The sequence below is a fragment of the Vulpes vulpes genome, chromosome 7, assembly GCF_048418805.1.
Source record: "Vulpes vulpes isolate BD-2025 chromosome 7, VulVul3, whole genome shotgun sequence".
NCBI lineage: Eukaryota > Metazoa > Chordata > Mammalia > Carnivora > Canidae > Vulpes > Vulpes vulpes.
Genome location: NC_132786.1, coordinates 109,163,655 through 109,184,576, shown reverse-complemented (window position 1 = coordinate 109,184,576; position 20,922 = coordinate 109,163,655). Strand labels below are relative to the sequence as shown.

Genomic DNA, 20,922 nt, shown 5'->3' with positions numbered 1-20,922 from the left:
TTTCACACCTCAAATACATGTAATTTTTATTTAAAAATTAAAAAAGAAAAGGTGTCCAAAAATTTTGGACTGGTTGTCATGGGGAGCAGAGAATTAATAACAACGATATCTCCCATTTTTATGGTGTCAATTTCCTATAGTATCCCCAGAATTTTTTGCTAAGTAGTGTTATGAAAATAACATATGCACATGGTAACAAAAGAAAATTAAAAGATGCCAATTAATTTAAAACATGTTAGTTTCCCTTCTGTCAAGGTACTTCCATTAGCAGTTCCTTATATGCTCTTCCAGATGCATCCTGTGCATACTCTCTCCCTTCAGTAGAAATAGATAATTTTTTTTAATAAAAAGAGGTGTCTACACAAAATCTTTTGCACATACTTTTTCTCATTTAACAACTGTATGTCTCAGACACCTTTCCATATCAATGCGTAAGTATCTGCCTCATTTCTCAAAATAATGTCTGAATAGACTTTAATGTAACAATGTACCATAATTATTTAAAGCTAGTTTATACTTTTGGGCATTTAGGCTGCCTCTAGCATATTTACTATAAATATGTTTTTGCAGTCAAAATCCTTGTGTGTACACTGGAGTCTACTGATGGGTCAAATTGCAAACTGGAATAGTTGCATACATTTAAAAGTATGTGACATTGACAGATTATACTTCAAATAATTATGACGATTTTTAACTGACAACCAACAATGGATAAGTTTGTTTCACATTTTTACTCTCACATGAAGTTACTAAATATTTGTGACCTAGAACCACAGTTGATTATTATCTATCATGGTTCTGTGGGTTGACTCAGCTCAGCTCTGTAGTTGCTGACTGGATTCTCTCATGTGGTGGCAGTCAGATGACATCTGGGTTGAAGTCATCTGAAAGTCTGACTGGATTAGACATCTAGGATGCCTTCCTTATTCACACAGAGGCTCATTCAAGGCTGTTTATCAGAGTGGACATTCCCATGTGGTTTGGGATTTTCACAACATGAGAGCTGGGTTCCCAGAGAGAATGTTCTGGGAGCAAGTATTTCAACAGCCAGGAAGCAGCCAGGTGGGTTAGGGGTCATGCTCTGGATGTAGCACAGGATCACTTCTGCCATATTTTAATGGTCAAAATAGTCCATGTACCTTCATTTTTGAATGAAATAATCTTTTTAACTTTGAGTCAAAATTCATTCATTTAAGGACGCCTGGGTGGCTCAGCAGTTGAGTTCCTGCCTTCAGCCCAGGGTCCCCCATCGGGCTCCCTGCATGGAGCCTGCTTCTCCCTCTGCCTGTGTCTCTGCCTCTTATGAATAAATAAATAAAAATCTTTTAAAAAATTCATTCATTTATATTCATACACATATATAAATTCATTCATATATATAATTTATTCCTATATATAATGAATTCATTCATTCATTCATATATAAATAAAAGTAATACTTTTCCCTTTTCTCTATTAATAGAAATAGAACTTGTTTTACTTACTTTTTTCCTAGTCCTATTTTTTCTTGGATTAATGACACTGTTTTTGAAAGTAATAAATTATATTTGCTTTACTTTAGTTCAGATTTTCTCCATTAGGCTAACCTTCACCCATCTTACTTTGCTCTCTGAATTTGAAATTAAATATAGGTTAGTGCTTTTGCCTAACTTACCAAATCAATTTTTGGAATGATTGGGGTGACTTACATGATATCAGCAGACCTCTTAATTGAATGTCAAGGAAGGCAGTTCCTATTGGCACAGGGACCTCTAGCTTCATTGAGAAGCATTCAATTAGATGGAAAACAGATGCTTATTTTTGTCTTATAAACCTCAATGCAGGTTATGTGGTAATTACTTCGAAGAGCAGGATAACAATTTATGTAATCAGCAGGACCCTATAATTACTAATGCATAATTTCTAAACAGCATTTAGCAAAATGAGGCCCATACATACACTTTGTAATGAAAAAGATGTGTTTGACACCACACTAAATTAAATTAAAAATTTGCATATTTTCTTCCAGGAAATGCACTAGCTTCATCTGCTTTATTTTGCTTCACTAATCCCTGTCTACTTTTAGCTCTGTTATAGGATCATGGAAATGCTGAATCACAATGATGGCTGAATGGGAGCATAAGAATGAAGAGTAGAGAAAGCTCTCCTTCTTTGCTGTCTAGGATTATATAACATGATTCTGAAAGATTATTTGGAAGGTTACATCTAGGCAACTTGTTTCCACGAAGAGTTTAATAAGAAGGTCCTACCGTCACTTAATTTAGAATATAAGTGCTAGCAGAGAAACTTAAAAAATTAACCCCACTTATCAAAGGACCAGTAAAATGATATGACTTTTGTAACATCAAGCAGTTGTCAGTAGGAGTAAGAAAGTATTCCCTCAGTCCCAGTCCTATGTGGAATCCATTCCACTCTCTTGATCAAATCACACAGAGTTAATCTTAGACAAATCACAGAGTGCATTAGCCCCAGGGATATCGGACAGATCTGTAGTAAGTTGTTTGAAATTTACATGTACATTGGCATTGCTAGTAGGTTTTTAATAGTAGTAGGTAGAAATAGTAGTGGTAGTAAATAGCAACAGTGGGAGCTATGCCATCTTTTTTTTTTTTTTTTAAGATTTTATTTATTTATTCATTTGAGACACAGAGGGAGAGGCAGAGACATAGGCAAAGGGAGAAGCCTGTGGGGAACCTGATGCAGGACTCAATCCAAGGACTCCCAGAATCATGACCTGAGCCAAAGGCAGACTCTCAACCACGGAGCCACCCAGGTACCCCAGCTATGCCATCTCCTGAAGATAGTTTAAGTCCTACATATTAAGAAAGTTGAGTACTAGTTATTTACATTTTCTCTCTGAAAGGCCATTGATGACATTGTACATCTTGATAAATCTTACCTGCAATTCCCGACATCATGTCAAGAGGATTACCAGTCTCTTCATCAAAACTCTGGACCTGAGACACCAAAATACATCAATCTCATTAGGGATGTTTTCATAATAAATTCACTTCATTTATTTAATCAACATATAATGAGTGCCTACTGGCTACTGCTAAGAGGATTAACCATGATTTCTGAACTCAAATAGCTTACAGTCTGCTGCAGGCAGGTGGCACATACAAGGCACTCAGGATAAAGATTCAGAGAACTAAAGAAGATCAGGAGAGAGAAATGCGGGAACCACTTCTGGGTGGGAGGAAGAGAGACCCTGTCTGGAAGATATAACATTTGAGTAAAACTTAAATAATAATATTATTATTATAGATTTTTTTTTCTCCTAAAGAGCTTTAAATATATTTGGAGAAAGCAAGTTATTTCCCACATTTAATTTTATCTCTCTAAGAGATTTATTTATGACTTGGTAAATTTATGGAGAGCAATTCAGAAAATTCACAACTCAGTTGCTATACAGAGCTTAGCTCAAAGAAAATTTGTTTTCCAAATTGATAGAGCAGAATTTTATTTTTAAAATTCTTTCAGAAATTAATATACTACTCTTGAGAATAAAATTAGGGGTAAAAATTTCTTTATGAGTAATAATATAGATTACTATAGAAACTTGATAAATAGAGTTAAAGAAGGCAAGAAAACATTACTCTTAATACCTCAGAGTGCATTTTTGCAGGTCTCCTTTTTAATTTTTTTTTTCTGGATATAGTTATGCAATCAAAATTTTTCAATCAAAGCTTAGAAGGGGAACTTTTTTTTCCCCCACTTATAGGATTTCTTTGAAAACATAATTTTTAATGACTTTACAATAGACTATATTTGGAAAGTACATTAATTTACTGATGTTGGAATGTTTTCTAGCTTTTGCAAATAAAAGTAATGGTAAGATGAGTATCCTGGTACATAAATCTTTTTCTTACATGTCATATTATTTATTTGGACTAATGTCTATATACTGAAAGCTGAATCAAAGGATATTTAAACATGTCGTACGTGGCCAAAAATGACCTTTAACTCAGGAATAAAGAACTGCGAGAGTATAGCTCAGCAATGTAAGAAATATTTATTCCTCCTTTTTAATCCTTCATCTCTTTTCTTCAAAGAAATTGTTTCATACTTGTAATTAATTAGACTTACTTCTTAACATTAGTTTTATTGGTTTTGTAACTCAAACCATGTTCATAATATAAATTTTTAAGTACAATTAGAAAATTTTTTTGCTCTGATCATTATCATGGAGAGAAGTCCACTTAGTGTGATGTAAAGTCTACATTCATCTATCGAGAAGCAACCCTCAAACAACACATCTCAATAATTTAAAATGAAAACCCGGTGTATTCTTGGATTATTCCACCAGAGTCAAACTTATTAATACATTTTTAAAAATTTAAAAATTAAAAATAAAGAAATAGTTGTTAATGTTGGAAACATTTTCCACCTAATCAGGATGCCAGTTGGTATTGTTTAATAATATGGGCAACAGTCTCACATATGAGTTCTAGAGAGCAAGATCCTTGTATGGAAGTGAGAGAAAGATTAAAATGTTTTGTGGCGGATATAAAGAAGCCTCCTACCTTGACTTTACAATTGCAGAGGCTTCATTAGTATTAAATTCTCTTAATATGTTTGGGAATTAAAAAAGAAAGGAACAGACTTAATTTTGCTAAGAAAAATTAAACACCAAAATATGTTGATTTGCGCATTAAAAATATCTATGCACAATTTTCTTAGAATCCTAGTTTTGAAAAGTGAGCCCAATATTGCCAAATTCAGCCATTAGTAGGACATTAGGGAAAGCATCATAGATTGATCTGGAGGCAAATTGTGGCCAATCACAGTTGAAATTCTGATTGCTGGATATTTAAGGACATTGGCTCCTGTTTTAAATGCCATGAAAATCTGCCAATTTCACACATATTTTTCATTTCTTATAATTGGAATTTTAAATTTGCCATTAAAAAATGACTATTACATCTGGCATTAGCTCCTATTTGAGATGCAACCTACCCAAGCTCCATTTACTCATCCACTGGTATTGAATGAAACAAATATTTTTCTCCCAGTCTGTGATGAGGATGTAATATTTCAAGTATATGTTTTAGAAAAAACAAAATTCAAGTAGTGAGTTTCTTTTTATATTGTTTTGGGGGCTCTGTCTTAGTTATACAGAGAGACTCTCACTCACACAAAATCTAGGCAAATATTTAAAAAACATCATAAACAAAGTTAACTATGTAGTTCAACAGAATATTCTGTTTCCCTGTGGATGCCATCCACAGACTAAACTAATATTATCAAATATTATTAACGTTAATTTACTCATTCACAAATATTTGCTGAGTACCTACTATGTACTAATGCACATGAGTTTGTTTTATTTTGGTGTCTGAATTTCTTCCCACCCCCCCGCATATACTACTAGCTAGCTTTTCCTTGAATAATTGTCATTTAAGAATATTTGAAGGTGTACCATGCAAGAACTGGCACTCTTTTCTCAGTCCTTTTATGCTGAATATGATATTAATCTCTCCCTGTACTCTCACATATAGATGGCATCCAATGGACATTATTTTCCTCTAAGTCAGTCTAGCCTGACAGGAGACAGCAGTGTCTGTGGGGTGTGCCAACAGGCTGAAGATGGTGACATTTCTTGTTTGGACTGTAGGTGATAATAGCAGACTGGCAAATGGATTACAGATTTTCTTGATATTCTTTATAGCATTTTAAGTAGTAGTTTGGTAATTAAATAATCTTTGCAGAATTGAATTAAAACCAAATAATTTTTCTTAGTGCCACCTCAACCTATCTTCAAATCAGGGCAGGAGACCAAAAGTCTGCTTTTTCTCCATTTGTAATTTTTATTCATTTGTAGGCTATTGGTTTACATTCAGATTAACATTTTAAGGTTCTTGAAATCATTTCTGACATAGGATATGTACACATACAAACATATATACCTAGATATTAGGATCATTGCCAGCTACATATTTTGAGGCAACAAAATAGATAGAAGACTATCTTTGTGGAATGGGGAGGGCTACCAATAGGCATATTCGCCTAATTCCTCTTCTTTTTAGGCTATGGGTCAGCCTTCCTTTCTCTGAGTTCCTTGGTTCTCTTAGCCCCCTGACTGGTTAAGGACTTAGCCTCAAGCTCCTCAGATATCACAAATATGTCCAGGGTGACATAAAAGTTTACTAGTATAGCTGTCACTCTCCCGGCGTGTTACAGGTTTCTGTGCCATCCCTGCCACTACACAGAGGTTCCACTGAGGGCAGAGTCTGTACTCCAGAGCCTATCCGGGTGTGTGGCCTGTGGAGGGCTTAAAGGAAAGGTGGTCCCACCTTGGGATTTGCATACAATCCTGCCCCACTCCTAGATAATTTACATGATAAAGGGGATTTTTTTCTTTTGTACTTCCTTCCTCATTGTATTAAAGAATACACAAATCTGTGAAAATGTGTATATATATTTTTCAAAAAGACTGAGGAGTGCAAGTGGGGGTGTCATCTAAATGAGAGTGAAAATTAGCACGAGTGAGTGAAGGTAAAGATGAAGGGGCAGATTGTGTGGTTGTTGCTTTGTTTGAATGGAACTCATTTGTTTACTGACATAGTAATAACAGAGTTTGGACAAAACTCGCTTATTTACTAACATTCCTTAGCCCTTCTCCCAATCAGGAGAGAGAAATGTGCGGGGTTTCAAGGCTCCGACCCTGGGTGGATGGGAAATGAATGGTGTGGAGAGGATAAAACAGGCAGTGTGAAGAGGTACAAGTGGGGAAAGGGTCTGTAAAAGTATAATCTTTCCCCTATCACATGTTTCAGGCCCATGTTTAAAAAACGGAATGTCGGGCTCCCAGTGCATGGAGCCTGCTTCTCCCTCTGCCTCTCTCTCTCTCTCTCTCTCTGACTATCATAAATAAAAAAAAATTAAAAAAAAAAAGCGGAATGTATGGTGGTCAGGCTGCATAAGATGTGGTAAAAAGGATGGAGACAAGCAGCCCCTGATGAGTGGACTTGAGTCAACCCACAGGACCCAGGACAAGGGGTGCTGCGCCATGGTGCAGTCTAGGGAGAACCAGAAGTGAGAACCACCCCTACACCTCAAATGCATTCTTACTTTCTCAGAATCGACTCATGGCGGTGTAGAATGATGCTGACAATGCCATTGGCATGGACACCAGAAGAAGGTGGGACTAGTCTCTGAAAGGTGCACCTGCAGAGCAAAGAGGCTTGATGCAGGGAGTTCTTGGTGCACAGAGTGGTGAATGTGTATGTCTGCAATGGAGGTCAAGTTATGTGAATATTGATAAATTGCAAAGCAAGCAAACAAATAAAATACTGGTCCTGTAAAATCAAAATGAAACCCAAATCCCTACTTCCTTGTCCAAGGTCCTGCATGGGGCATTACAGGAGAAATATTTCCAAAGCACATCTCCTTGGGGACAAAATCTGACCATTGAGGAGCTGACAGACAAGTGGGGGAGATGTCATCGAAACACATGGACTGTCTCTGCCATACAAGCTCTCCCCACCAAGGCTGTGAGAACACAGAGTGGAAGTGGCGGGCAAGTTTCACTGAGTGGGAAGTAGCTGACCCTTCAAAATGGTAAAACAAGGAAAGTTAGAGTGGCTGGAAGCATGCTAGAATGACCTTAAGTGTCCTAGACTGGAAAGAGGAGTTTGGAACAATAAGAAATAATCGTTCACCCCCTGAGGGGTTAAGGTTAAGTGAAGGCAGAAGGCGCAGATGCCTTGGGGAGGGTGGTTTCCCTTAGAAGTTGAGCGCGTAGGTATAACACTGACCTCTTCCATTTCAAAGGAGTCCAGTGCTTTGCCTGCAAGACGAGACAAGCTCTTGAGCTTGGTAGTTTGAAGAGAGTTCACCTTTTGAGTTCTATCCTTGACTGACCCCTCCAACATACAGGAAGGAGGAGCCCTCTTGGCCAGTGTGGATGAGCGGGGCCATTGCTTGCTCAGAAGAGCTTGGGGAGAATGACAAGGTACCAAATCATCACAGGTTTGGAGAGAGGAGTGCTCTGCTGGAGGAGACAAAGGACCGTGGTCCTGGTCGTTTGTCACAACTGTTAACTCTGCTCCGAACTCTCCTGATTTTGCAGAGGTGATGGAAAATTTGCCCCTCATCTTCAATGATTCAGATGCTTCTGGGCTGCAATCTCTCCTAATGCTCTGCTTTGAAGCTCTACTGAAAAGCTCACCCATTCTTCTTCGATGTTCTTTGGCTTCACTCACTGAGGTTCTTTGCACATTTTCCCCTCCATCTTTCTCTTCAGCTTTGTTCTGCAGGATGTTAACGTTATTCAGCAAGGATGAGAAGGCATTGGCTACATGGTCCAGGATCTCCAGTTGTTGGAAACGTCCTGAATGATACAAGGAACACACAATTTTTAGGCTGTGTCTCTCCCCTGAAACTGCATGAATGTAGTCAAAACTGAAGAGGTTGAAGAAGACACATGTTTTTTTCAAGATGGGAAGGACTGCAAGCTCTTGAAACTCAAGTACATGCCAGTGGTCATCATGGAGGTGGTTCCCTGAGATAAGGAGTTGCCACTGTGTCATGGGAGCAGTGAACACCTTTTATATTTAGTTAAATATGCGTGACTATATACATTCATGTATGCCTTTAGTTTTTATGTGTGAATCCATAAAAATTATAGGTGAGATGAATTTTAATTTAATCTTGCATATTAAACTAAATGTTAAAGAGGTTGCCTAACTTTCATATGAGGTGAACTTGAGTATACTTCCACAGCTTTAGGTAGTAGATATCCTAAACATCACCTCTATCATCTTCACCTATACTGTCACCTATTAGTGTGCAAAAATCATGGAATATGAAGTCAGAAGGCCTAGATCCAGACCCTACGTCAACCAATCACTAGAAGTATGATGTCAGAGTAAGCAAATTAATAGAAATATGGTCCTTAGGGCCTGTGCCAAGCACATAGTAAATGGTCAGTTTCCTCCTTTGAAGAATGAGGGTAATTATATCCATTTTATGTATCACTCAATGAAAAGCACAATGCTGTACAAATATCAGCAATTAGAGTTATAAATGTGTAAGACTCCGGACGAGAATATATTGTTCTCAATCATCCAGGAGAAGACAGTCATTGATGTGAAAATCCATTTGCCTTTTCAAATGAACCAGCTCCTCAACTTGTAAGTCTTTCTGCATGGTTCATTTAGGCAACAGGCAAGTATTGACTTCATTAGCGTATGGAAGGGACCTCGTGCAGCTAGAGCAATTTGGGGACACATTGCCACTTCAGAAAAAAATGGTGAAGAGTAGTTTTGGTTCTACAGATAATAAAACCAAAATGATGGAAACAAAACAAAACATTTTGCTTTTATTACACAGCCAAAAGGCAGTAATAAAGCATGCAGGGTTGCATGGCTCAGCAGTGGCCAAATGCCCCGTTGGTGAGTAAGGAGGCAGTCTTCTGTTCTTGTTTGCACCATTACAGCAATGCTACTGACTTTCCCATGAGCATATCCTGTGTCTATACCCGCTCCCTTCACCTGAAAGGGGAACATATTTACTACTGATCCTTCTACTTTAAAAAATGTGACAGGCTTTTCACAGAAGATTGTGATATTCTTTTAAGACAAAGAGGAACTCTTGGGTTCTGGATATTTTCAGAAACATTCTGATTACATTTCCCCCTAAATTCAGCTTTAGTTAAAACTAAATCTTTTTTTGTGACCCCAGTGGTATGACTGAATCATAATTGTACTTTTACGATTGTCTTAACATCTATCGTGAAGCATATTTTTATACTTAAACTAAGATAAAATCTATCCATTTAGCTGGCTAAGTCAATTCAGAGAACAAGTCTTGTGGCATTAGATGAATGGAGGGTTTTTTTTTTTAATTTTTGTTTGTTTATTTTTGCCTGTGGAGAAATTAAACGATGAACCAATTGATTCTCTTCCCTTCAATTTTGAACCTTTTTCATTGACTTTGAATGAGACACATTTTTCCTTTCTGTGTGTAGAACAACTAACTAATTTTATTATTGCTTGTTTTACATTTGACCTTCTCAGTTTTCTTGAATCAAGAGTGTCCTGGTAAGTGTTGAGTGAAAGCATTTACAATGCATTATTAGCATAGTGTTAATCATGGAAATAAGAGTGGGGCACAATCACAGGACTGGGGGCCATCTCCCAGGTCTTCTCTAAGATGAAGACACACATCTCCCGTGTGTCAATTTCATCTACAAAATGTTTACTTCATAGCTCAGGTCAAACACTCCCCAGATAATGATAAGTGTTATTATTGTCTCCAAAGAAAGAATTGATCAAAGAACTCACAACTCCCTGTGGCTTGAAGGAGGAGACAACAAAGAATGATACTAATTTCTTCTAAGAAGTTAAGAAATATGGCATTGAAACACCTTCGGGGATACATATTCTTTTTAAAAATTGCATTGCTGAGATTTTCAGACCCATTTCACCTACATGAAAATGGGGGAAACAAAGACTAAAATGAAACATGTAAGATATTTGTTTGAGAAAAACACTTTATCTCACTTGACTTTCATGAATTTATTTAAAGAATGTATTTCAGAAACAGAATTTTGGCATTTTCTCCAGTCCAGAATTCTGCAAACTCTATCCCATGGAGGAGATGTTCTTCAATGCTCCTCCAAGAGGGGTTTTGTACTTATATGAGTCTGAAAATGCTGTCCTGCATCCTCTCTAGGAGACCAAGGGTGCACTTAACATATTAAGCAAATTCTGAAGTAAATAAACCTGCTTAACTGCCAGACATCTTTCCCCAAAATTATTTAAGCACATTACACACACTCCAAGAACATCCTAGTAATGTCCTAGAGAAAAGTATTCCATTGACCACCAGTTGGGGAAAAATAGCAGCATGTATGATAATTAAGAGGTTTAGACATATTTAACCCACAAATCTGGATTAATACTTACCACTTACAGCCCATGGTGGAATAAGAAGTGTTCTAAACCTCATACATGAGGAAATTAAGGTTTTATCTTGTGACTCATCATAAGCTTTGTCAGATCCTGGTATCTCTGCCTCCTGGGTATGAGGTCATGGTATACATTAATGCTGTTCCAGTATTGCATTTTCTTTTTTCTGGACAAATAGTAAGACTGCATATTCTCACCCCTTTGGAGTTAATCATGGCCATATGACTGATTTTGGACAATGAAATCTGACAGTGAAATCAACAGGTAAATTCTGAGCAGAAAGAGTTAAGAGTCAAGTATGATTCCCCATTTGCACCTTTTCTGTCATTGCAACCAGTGACGTTTCCAGATGATGGGGCCAAGTCCACAGAGGAGGACACATGGAGCAAGATCTCCCTTCCCCCAAACACTCACATGAACCTGCAGCAGACATGTAGAGCAATTAAGACATAAACGTCTCTGTTGGAGGCCACTGCAGTAGAGGAGTGATTGCTACTACATATATCTTCCAGACAGTCCCTCCTGATGCTGTGACTCATCCGGCCAGTCACCCTCACTGCTGAGATTCAGAAGCCACGTAGCCCCACTTACCATACAAGTCAGGGTTCTCAATGTTCATTCGTTGCTTTTGAGCTTCAAGAAAAACCCGGATGTTGATTCCTCTGGCTGCTGAGCTACAATCCAGGAATCTGGCTGGGATCTGTGTGCAGATGTCTGGCTCATCCACACCAAACCCCAGATCCAAGAGAATCTCCACTGGATCTTCTTCCCAAAATTCCAGCCATTCAGGAATGCTGTGGTAAAAATATGAATATTATCCAGTAACAGTTCACTTAACAAAGCCTGTATTTTTTCTTGTCACCATCCCCCCACACCCTCCCATCTTCCAGAAATTGTGTGAAAGAGGAATCTAAATAGACAAATAGATGGCGCATCCAGGAAAGCCTATACATACTTACTTAAAGGACAGTCCATCACCCCCACTCAGGGACTGCTTGTCTGTAATTTAGTGTAAGACCAATGAGTTTACTTATCTGACTTTTCATTTCATAATAGGCAAATGTTAAGTTAGGGCAGGGAGATTGTGGGTCAGATGCCAGAGGTAATACACCGGTAACCACAAAGAAATGGTAGTTCTTGGCACAATGAAACAGAAGGAAAAGAAAAAAAAATACTGTAAACAGTACAACTCAAAAAAAGAATGTTTTTAAAGAGAATCAGTCTGGAGGCCTCATCAGCTACACAGGTCTGTAGAGAAATCACTACATGCAGAATCTAAGGACTGATACTTACAAATAATGAGTCTCAGTCCCTGAGTAGGATTAAAATATGTTCTGTATTTTGTTTTTTTGTTTTTTGTTTTTTTTTTTGTTTTTGGACATTGATGAGAAATAAAAAGTGCTTTCTTCAAATTGTGTTACTCAGCTTTGGGACTTAAAACAATAAACTTTTGTTATCTGGAAATTATATTTATGTATACCAACTACTTCCCAATTTCTGCCCTTCTCCTTGGTGACTGTGCTAGTAACCTTTTAAAACCCACAGACAGGGCAGCCCAGGTGGCTCAGTGGTTTAGTGCTGCTTTCAGCCCAGGGCCTGATCCTGGAGACCTAGGATAGAGTCCCACGTCGGGCTCCCTGCATGGAGCCTGCTTCTCACTCTGCCTCTCTCTTTCTCTCTGTGTCTCTCATGAATAAATAAATAAAATCTTTTAAAAAAGTTAAAAAAAAAACCTCATGGACAGTATGGGAAGCAGAACTTTTGGTAAGGTTTTCCTAGGTCTGCTCAGCTCTTTCGCGGCAGGTTTCTGTTTGCCTCTACATGCAACAATAAGGAGCTTATTTGAGATAGTTTGGATGATTTATTTTCATGACTTCATCATTTAAGTTGGATTAATTACAATTCATTTATTTAGCCATTCACACATTTAACAACAGCCACCTGTAGTCTCACTGGGCCGACCCACTTACCACACATTACCCAATATCACGTTCACACTTTTTTATGTGACATAGAGATCTGGTGCTTGGCTTCCTGGTTTGAACAAGGAAGAAAAGATAAGCCAAAAACTCTTACTTTGGGGCTTAAGTGGCTTAGCTTGGGTATCCTAATCACTGGAAACAAAGAGAGAACAGGGGTATCAATCACTTGATACCTTAAGATAAGAAAGTTTCAAGGGAGAAAACAATTCTTGCAAGAAAGCTAAATTGTGTATGAAAGATTTAATCTGTGGTCATATTGACCTCACTGTACAAATTTTTATCCTGTCCATTTACACAAATATTTATTGAACATCTATCACGTTCTAGGCTTTCTGCTAAGCACCCATGGCACAAAAAGGAACAGGAACATAGTTCTCTGCCTTTCAAAGGCTCACAACCTCATATCCAAGAATGTATTTATTGATTTATTTGTCACTAAACATTATTTTTAATATCATTAACTCTTCTTATTTATATTTAATTATGCAAGAAATACATAAAATATATTCATCTTGTTAAAAACATTTTTAAAGGTTCTATTTATTTATTTGAGAGAGAGAGAGAGAGAGAGAGAGAGAGAATATGAGCAGAGGGAGGAGCAGAGGAGGGGGGAAGCAGACTCCCTACTGAGCAGGGAACCCATCTCAGGGCTCGACCCTAGGACCCCAGGATCACGACTGGAGCTGAAGGCAGATGCTCAACTGACTGACTCATGCAGGTGCTCCTAAAAAATATTACACATAAAGCTTTCATTCCCCTTAGCCATTATTCCCACCAATCCTGACTTCCTTCCTACTAAATTTATATGGATCCTTCTGGATATTTTTCTATGTTACATATATGTTTTTTGGTTCTCACTTGTCCACCCTATAAATAGCAGCATACTCTATGTTTCTTTCTTTTTTCTCCGGGAAAATATGAGTCAAAATTCATTCTAAATATATATAGTTCTCTGCCTTTTCCTTTTATCACTGTATAGAATTCCATAAAATGGGTTGGTTGGCCAATAGTTTGGCCATTTCCCCATTGATGGATATTTAATTCAATTCCACTGACTCTTTTACATTGTTCTTGCAAGTTAGAGTTATGAAATCCTTTATTCATTTTCTCATCCATTCATTCAACAAGTTAATTCCCAAGTGCCTATTTAAAATTTCACAATATCCATTGTTACACAGAATGATTTCTCTGGATGAAGAGTGCCTGGAAATCACATACCTTTGTGGTATACTTGCAGCAGAGTGGCAAGAGTTGAAACTGGTCCCTCTGGACAGGGTGGGAGTTTCTGAAAACGGATGCAGAGATCTACAGTGGGGGGAAAATACCAATGATGAGATGTGTTGACTTAGTCCCCTGGGAAATCATTGTGAATCTTTCCCTTCCTGAGCAAATATTTGCATTTCCTCCTCCTTTCTAATAATCCCATAATGGCCACACCTTTGAAGAAGAGGAACATGCAATGAAGAAGCTGCTCCTCTTTTCAAGAGCATTGTGTTACAGAAGGTGTGAGAATTTAAGTGTTAGGTGCCCGCTAGTGCTCATTATAAAGGTGACAGTATGTCTCACTTTTGACAGATGGCAAATCATTGGGGAACCTTTCAAGAACACAGCTCTGGTAGGCACCAACTTTCCGAAGAAGTTAAAACTATGTGATGAAAGAGGTACAGTGAGCAGTCACTGGAGTAACTGTATTAATTCCCATAATGGTGATGGATTCCACATCACATGGTTAACAATCTCTAAATGCTGTCTCCAGGGCTCCTGTAGCCATCCATATACAATAGTAACCAACTCCTCTACTACACACACACAAAAAAACCGGTGCCACACTATCCAAATAGGCCTGCATTGCAAGGCACTGGAAAGCACTTCTAAACAGAATGAAACCTGGTTGTAATATAGTTCAGCTTTATATAGCTTGGATGTCCCACAGATACAGCTAGCCTCATCAGTTATAACAGCCAGGTGGCACAAAATTGGAATTAATCAAAGAATACAATGTAGATATCAAGTGTCCCTAAGAGACCAAGTTATCTTGAATTTGCCTTAGTCCTTGTTCACATTTAGTCAGAATAGCTGGTCCTTGCCTCTTTGTTCAATTGTTTTTCTGCATTAAGGCAGAGAAAGTTATGTTGCTGAATAATAAAGACTCTGGTTTTAACAGATGGTTGAGTTTGCTGGGAGCCCTGGAGAGACACAGAAGATATCTTTTTATTTATTGCCTCCCCTCAGTTTGTATTAAGCCTGCCATATTTCTGTTTCATTCTGGGTTTGAAGATCACACCTTACTTTGTAATGTTCAGTAGAGCCACCCAGAAACTGCCCTGGCCTTGGATCCCGGAGAATCCATGTATTGTCAGAGTTCTAATCAAGCCATGAGAGCAGGGGTGAGTCACTGACCTTGGCTTTCACTTTTCTCTTCAACAAAATGAGAAAGTTGCCTGAGAGATTTCTGGGGTCCTTTTACAGCTCCCTGATTCTGTGAGGAGCAAAAATAGCTAATCTGCTAAGAGGGAAAAACCATGACAAAGTAGTTTTTTACTTGTGAATGGTAGGAGTCAGAGGGTTACAGTATTGAATATTTGGTTTTCAACTAGTTGAGATTATCTCAAAAGTGCAAGGGTGGCTGAGACATGGAAGCAGAGTTCCCAACCTTAAAAAGCTCAATCTATGCCAATGGTTTTGAAACCAGAGTGTCTCTCAGAATCATCTGAAAGGCTTGCAAAAACACAGATTTCCTGACTCAGAATGTTTGGGATTAAAATTCACAATGCTATTAAGTTCTGAGGTGATGCCGCTGCCACTGTTGGACACTATTTTGAGACCTAGTATATCCTCATATTAAGAGACTCTCACTGCATTCAACCTGTAATGTTGGAAATCTTATATACAGTTGACCCTCAAACAACAAGGAGGCTAGGACCCATGACATAGTCAAAATCTACACATAAGTTTTGACTCCCCTAATTCTTAACTACTAATAACCTAACCTACTGTTGGCAGAAAGCCTTATTGATAATAGCCAACTAGCATATATTTTGTATGTTATATATAATATGTTGTGTTCTTACAATAAAGTAAGCTAGAGAAAAGAAAATGTCGTCAAGAAAACCAAGAGAGAAAGCATATTTACAGTACTGTATTGTACTTAAAAGAAAAAAAAATCTGAATAATGAAATAAGTAAGTTGGGGAAGGACAGATACCATGTGATTTCACTCATGTGTGGAATTTAAGAAACAAAACAAAAGAACAAAGAAGAAAAGAGATAAGCATAAACCTCAGACTCTTAAATACAGAGAACAAACTGGTGGTTGCCAAAGGGGAAGTGGGTGGGGGGATGGGTGAAATAGAATTAAAAGTACACTTGTCTTTTTCTTTTTTTAAAGATTTTATTTATTTATTCATGAGAGACAGAGAGAGAGTCAGAGAGAGAGAGAGAGAGAGGCAGAGACACAGGCAGAGGGAGACCAGGCTCTATGCAGGGAGCTCAATGCGGGACTCCATCCGGGGTCCCTAGGATCACACCCTGCACTGAAGGTAGCGCTAAACCACTGGGCCACCGAGGCTGCCCTAAAAGTACACTTATCTTGATGAACACTGAGAAATGTATAGAATTGTTCAATCGTTATATTGTACACCTGAAACCAACACTGTATGGTAATTATTCTTGAATTTAAAAAACACTGGCATTTAGGTGGACCCGCACAGTTCAAAGCCACGTTGTTCAAAGGTCGACTGTATTATTGCCCAGCAAATAGCATGGCGGTGGATAATATTGACAATATGAGAATATGCATGCAACTATTTTACGGACAGGGCCTTCTGAACAGTTATATTATAGCCAAATGCCTTTTATGCATATGTTTTCATTAAATTCCTTCCCCCCCCCCCCCACATGCCAGCCTGTGTTGATTTAATTGTTCCTCCTTTATGACAGTGAAAGAACCTCTATTTCTCTCAAGGCTAGTTAAAGCATTATAGGTGATGTGGCTAAACCAGCGACAAGAGCATAAGATCCATGGCATTATTAAGAAGTGTCCTCACTTCCATTTCATTTATGAAAGATGTGGCTGTGAAAGACTGGAGTGGAGCGACGGGGGCCCTGCCACCTACCTCAGGTAGTCCTTCACAGTTATGTGTACCATTCCTTGTTCATGCAAAGAAACTGCAACAAAGAAAAGAAGAGATGAGCTTGATTTCCTTTTTAGCCCATAAAAGATTTTCTCTTCCTCAAGTGTAGGAAGATGGGATTGATTTCCATATCCGAGATTGTATCAACACGAGGTACAAGGCATCTCTGTAGTGGAACAATACGGAATGTAATTAATGGCTAAATTGTGTGACAACCACTTGAAGAAATGTACTTGCTCAGTCAAGAGGGAAGTCAGTGGTAAATGAAGTAGACAGCAAAGGTTTCGTGGAGAAACTGGTACTTGGCTTGGATTTTTAAGAATGGGTAGGGTTTGATGAAGAGAAAAGAGGTGTGGCCATGCATGAAGAGTGTCCATAGCAAGTGCAAAGCACAGTGATAGGGCTAGTCCGATGAGATCGTAGGGCATTTGGAATACTCACTCGTGGTCCACAAGGTTGAGAAGCATGGGTGAGGACAGGCAAAAGAATACATGAAGGATCCAGCAGCATTTGTTGAGCATCTGCCATGCATTTGTTTTTGTTTTTGTTTTTCTGCCATGCATTTGTATCTCCTAATCCTCTCTACAGTCTTATTAAATTTAGGACCTATCCTGATTTTTCATATAGGGAGTCAAATAAAGAGCCCATGATCACACAGTCAAAAGTAGGGGATCCAGGAATTTATCACTACCTTGATTATTGATTACAGCAATAACAGTTACTATTTATTTAGCACTAACTTTGTAGGAGGCAACGTGCTAAGCATGTTGCAGGTACCACCCCTTTTATTTCATACAACAAATCTATTGAAATGGGTATTACAAATCCCCCCTTAAGAGACAGAACATGAGAAACTCCTAACTCTGGGAAAAGAACTAGGGGTGGTAGAAAGGGAGGTTGGCAGGGGGTGGGGGTGACTGGGTGACGGGCACTGAGGAGGGCACTTGATGGGATGAGCACTGAGTGTTATTCTATATGTTGGCAAATTGAACACCAATAAAAAATAAATTTATTAAAAATAAATTAATTAAAAAAAATCTCCCCTTAACAGAGAGGCAACTGAGGCTCAGAGAGATTGAATGTATTTCCCATAGCCAGCAGGATACCACGGCTTATTTTTATCTGTGGCTGTTGTTTCTTCTCAAAACACTACATTGCCAACAGAAATGTCCTGTCGCTTATTTGAAAACCAGAAAGAGGAGTTTGTATGTATGTGTCGGGACACGGTTTCTGAGCAAACAAATAAATGTGAGAGAGATGATGCTGAAGGTCCATTTGCCTGGTTAGTGGTGCTGAAGACAGAAGAGGAGAGCTAAGTCCTGGGAGGCTCCTGAATGAGCCGTGGCAGCCTTCAGGATCTGCGTCATGATGTAACGCTGTGGCAGACGTCTGCAGAGGGAGACATTCAGAACATGGGCCAGTTCCTCCGAAAGTTCACCAGCCTTCTCATTTCCTCTCACGGTGGCTTTCCTGGGTGCAAATGTGCGACATGTATAAAACTGGAAATGTTGCCACCCAGCACTCCCATGAGAAAGTCATGTCTTTCACCCTGAGAAATATATGCAGGTGGGGAGAAATTTTGGAAAAACAAACCTAAGTGATTGGAACATATGAAAAAAAAAAAGGTTGAAAATAATAAAGGGCTCTTCAGTCTGGAGCCGGGGTTCTCGTCTGGGTAGGAGACGAGGAACAGATCTCTAGGTATCTGTGAACTTGCCTCTGAGTGCCAAATCTTAGAGGTGGAGATAGGAACACCTGTAGTTTTCAGCTGTTTTTTTCAAAGGCTCGGTGACCCCGCTGAATGGCAAAGGAACACTGGTCTAGAAAGATAAAGACCCGAGGCATATCACTGAGGTGTGAGCAGACGGTGAGTTCTTAACTAAGCCCAGAATACACAGCTACAATTTTAAAAGGTAGCGAGAGCATGGTTGTGATGCCTGTCTAGCCTAGAAAACAAATGGAACCCTGTCACACAAGTCATATGGAGTGAAAAATATAAATCTATGATGTGCCTTTCCAGCATTTGGACCAAGCCGTTGAGAGTCTCACAAGACATTACAAAACTACTATTATTCCTTGCCTGTTGGAGGAATTTTTTTTTTTCAGTCTAGTTCGGTTGTTGTTATTTTTTTTTTCCACTTTGCTCATTTGCAAGATAAACTTTCTGGGCTTGTCAGGGTTAGGCTCTCGTTCCCTCTGTCGGTTTTCAATAATGAACCTGAACTGAGAGGCACAAGCTGGTGGCCCAGTTCTCGCCAGCACTGGGATTCCTAGAATCTCCTTAAAACTCTGAAGATGCAGCAGCATCGGCCCAGATCTCTTCAGGGAGCAATCTTTTGGAGCCAACGTGTGCAGCCGTTCTCCACAATCTCTATCCTGTTTGCTTGGTTCATTAGCAATCACCTGCCTGGCTGCTGGGAGCATCTGAATCTGCCACCTCTGACCACCACCAGAATTTGACACAGGGAATGTCATAATGGTACCACCAGTCTGCTCCTATGACCTTGCATTTCCTCGAGAGGGCATGCTCGAGGCTGCCCCAGGCGGAAGGTGGGATGCCTGTATCCACCCACAGAGCCCTGTGTGCCAGGGTCTCCTTACATCCTTCTCGCTTCTCTAGTTGCTTGGTCTTGATATCTTCCCCAATTTTTCTTTCCTTCTAAGATCCCCTTCTAAGGTTTTTTAACACCAGATTTTACTCTTTCAAAGCCATGGTGGATTGAGGAAGAAAAGAAAAGTAAGGTCCTACTATCCCTAAGTCTCATAAAAGTTGATTTGGAAGAGAATTAAAGCAAGAAAAAAAAAGTTCTCTGCTCCACTCAATACATCCCATTGCATGGGTTAAAATGCCAGTTCTGATTCCCTTTTAGATACTGGAGTCTCCAGCCACCCTCCCTACTGTTGGGTGGACTTTTGCCATCTGAAGCAGCAGACACCGCACTTAACCCTGCAAAATGGATTACTGGAGAAGATGTAGTGAGATATGCAGAAGGCACTAATTAGCACCTTTATTGGCTTAGAAAGCATTTTTTATTTTGGTTTTCCTAAGCATTTCTGACTGATTCATGGAAGACATTTGGTTCTTTGGAATATCGTCCAATAGACTAATCAAATTACATGTTCACAGGGCTCTAAAATAATAGCATTCTGCAGCTTTCTGTAGATTTAACTCCTGCACGGCCGAGACACTGAGCAGAGGCAGTCGACAGGGCTTGTCTCCGTTTGCAAACGATCACAGTCCATATTTTTACAAAAGAAAAGATTCCTCTTTCTCTCTGACACTCATGCTCAAAACCTTAAAGCCAATTGTAACGCTTTGCTCTTCTTCACTCGAGTATCTGCTTATTTTCCAGATGCAGCTGACAGGATCCTCTCCATTCCAGTGCTGACATGCAGCCCAAGCCCTTGTGACCTCCAGCCCGCCCGTGATCGCAACAGTGTCTTCCCAAGGTGTGCACCTTCTTCCTATCTCCAGGATAAACATTGGAATCTGTCATTTCTCCTCTCAGAAACCATTCATAACTCACTCTAATAGAGATGGCAAGTGTGTAACACGCTTGGTTCAATTCCCCAGCGCTGCGCCTATGGCAACTATCACTAATTATTCATGGCCTTCTGTTCAGGTGAACAAAGATGCGGTCTCAAAATCCTCCTCAACACAGACCCCAGTTACAGTGATTTCTCCTTTGACCGGAACCTGAGATGATCTCAATACATCAAGTGTGATTTCCTCTTTCTGGATTTTAAGGCGTTTATAAGCTGACAAACCCCTATTTATCAGAAAAATTTCCAGTTTTGTTCCCCAGCATGAAACCATTTCTTTAGTCTGACCGCCTTCTACATGCTTTCCTGCACACATTTGGTTTTCTTTTCATTCTGTGCCTTTGTTCAA

The 20,922-nt window shown here is 39.1% G+C and overlaps 1 protein-coding gene across 1 annotated transcript in view; it reads right to left on the bottom strand.

The window, feature by feature from the left end:
* Window positions 1-20,922, bottom strand: part of ITPRID1 (ITPR interacting domain containing 1) — an 89,861-nt gene that overhangs the window by 48,464 nt on the left and 20,475 nt on the right. Inside the window, 5 exon segments of the mRNA XM_026019136.2 lie at window positions 2,900-2,957; window positions 7,761-8,335; window positions 11,508-11,710; window positions 14,117-14,203; window positions 17,013-17,064. Of these exon segments, the coding sequence (XP_025874921.2) occupies window positions 2,900-2,957; window positions 7,761-8,335; window positions 11,508-11,710; window positions 14,117-14,203; window positions 17,013-17,064 (975 nt within the window).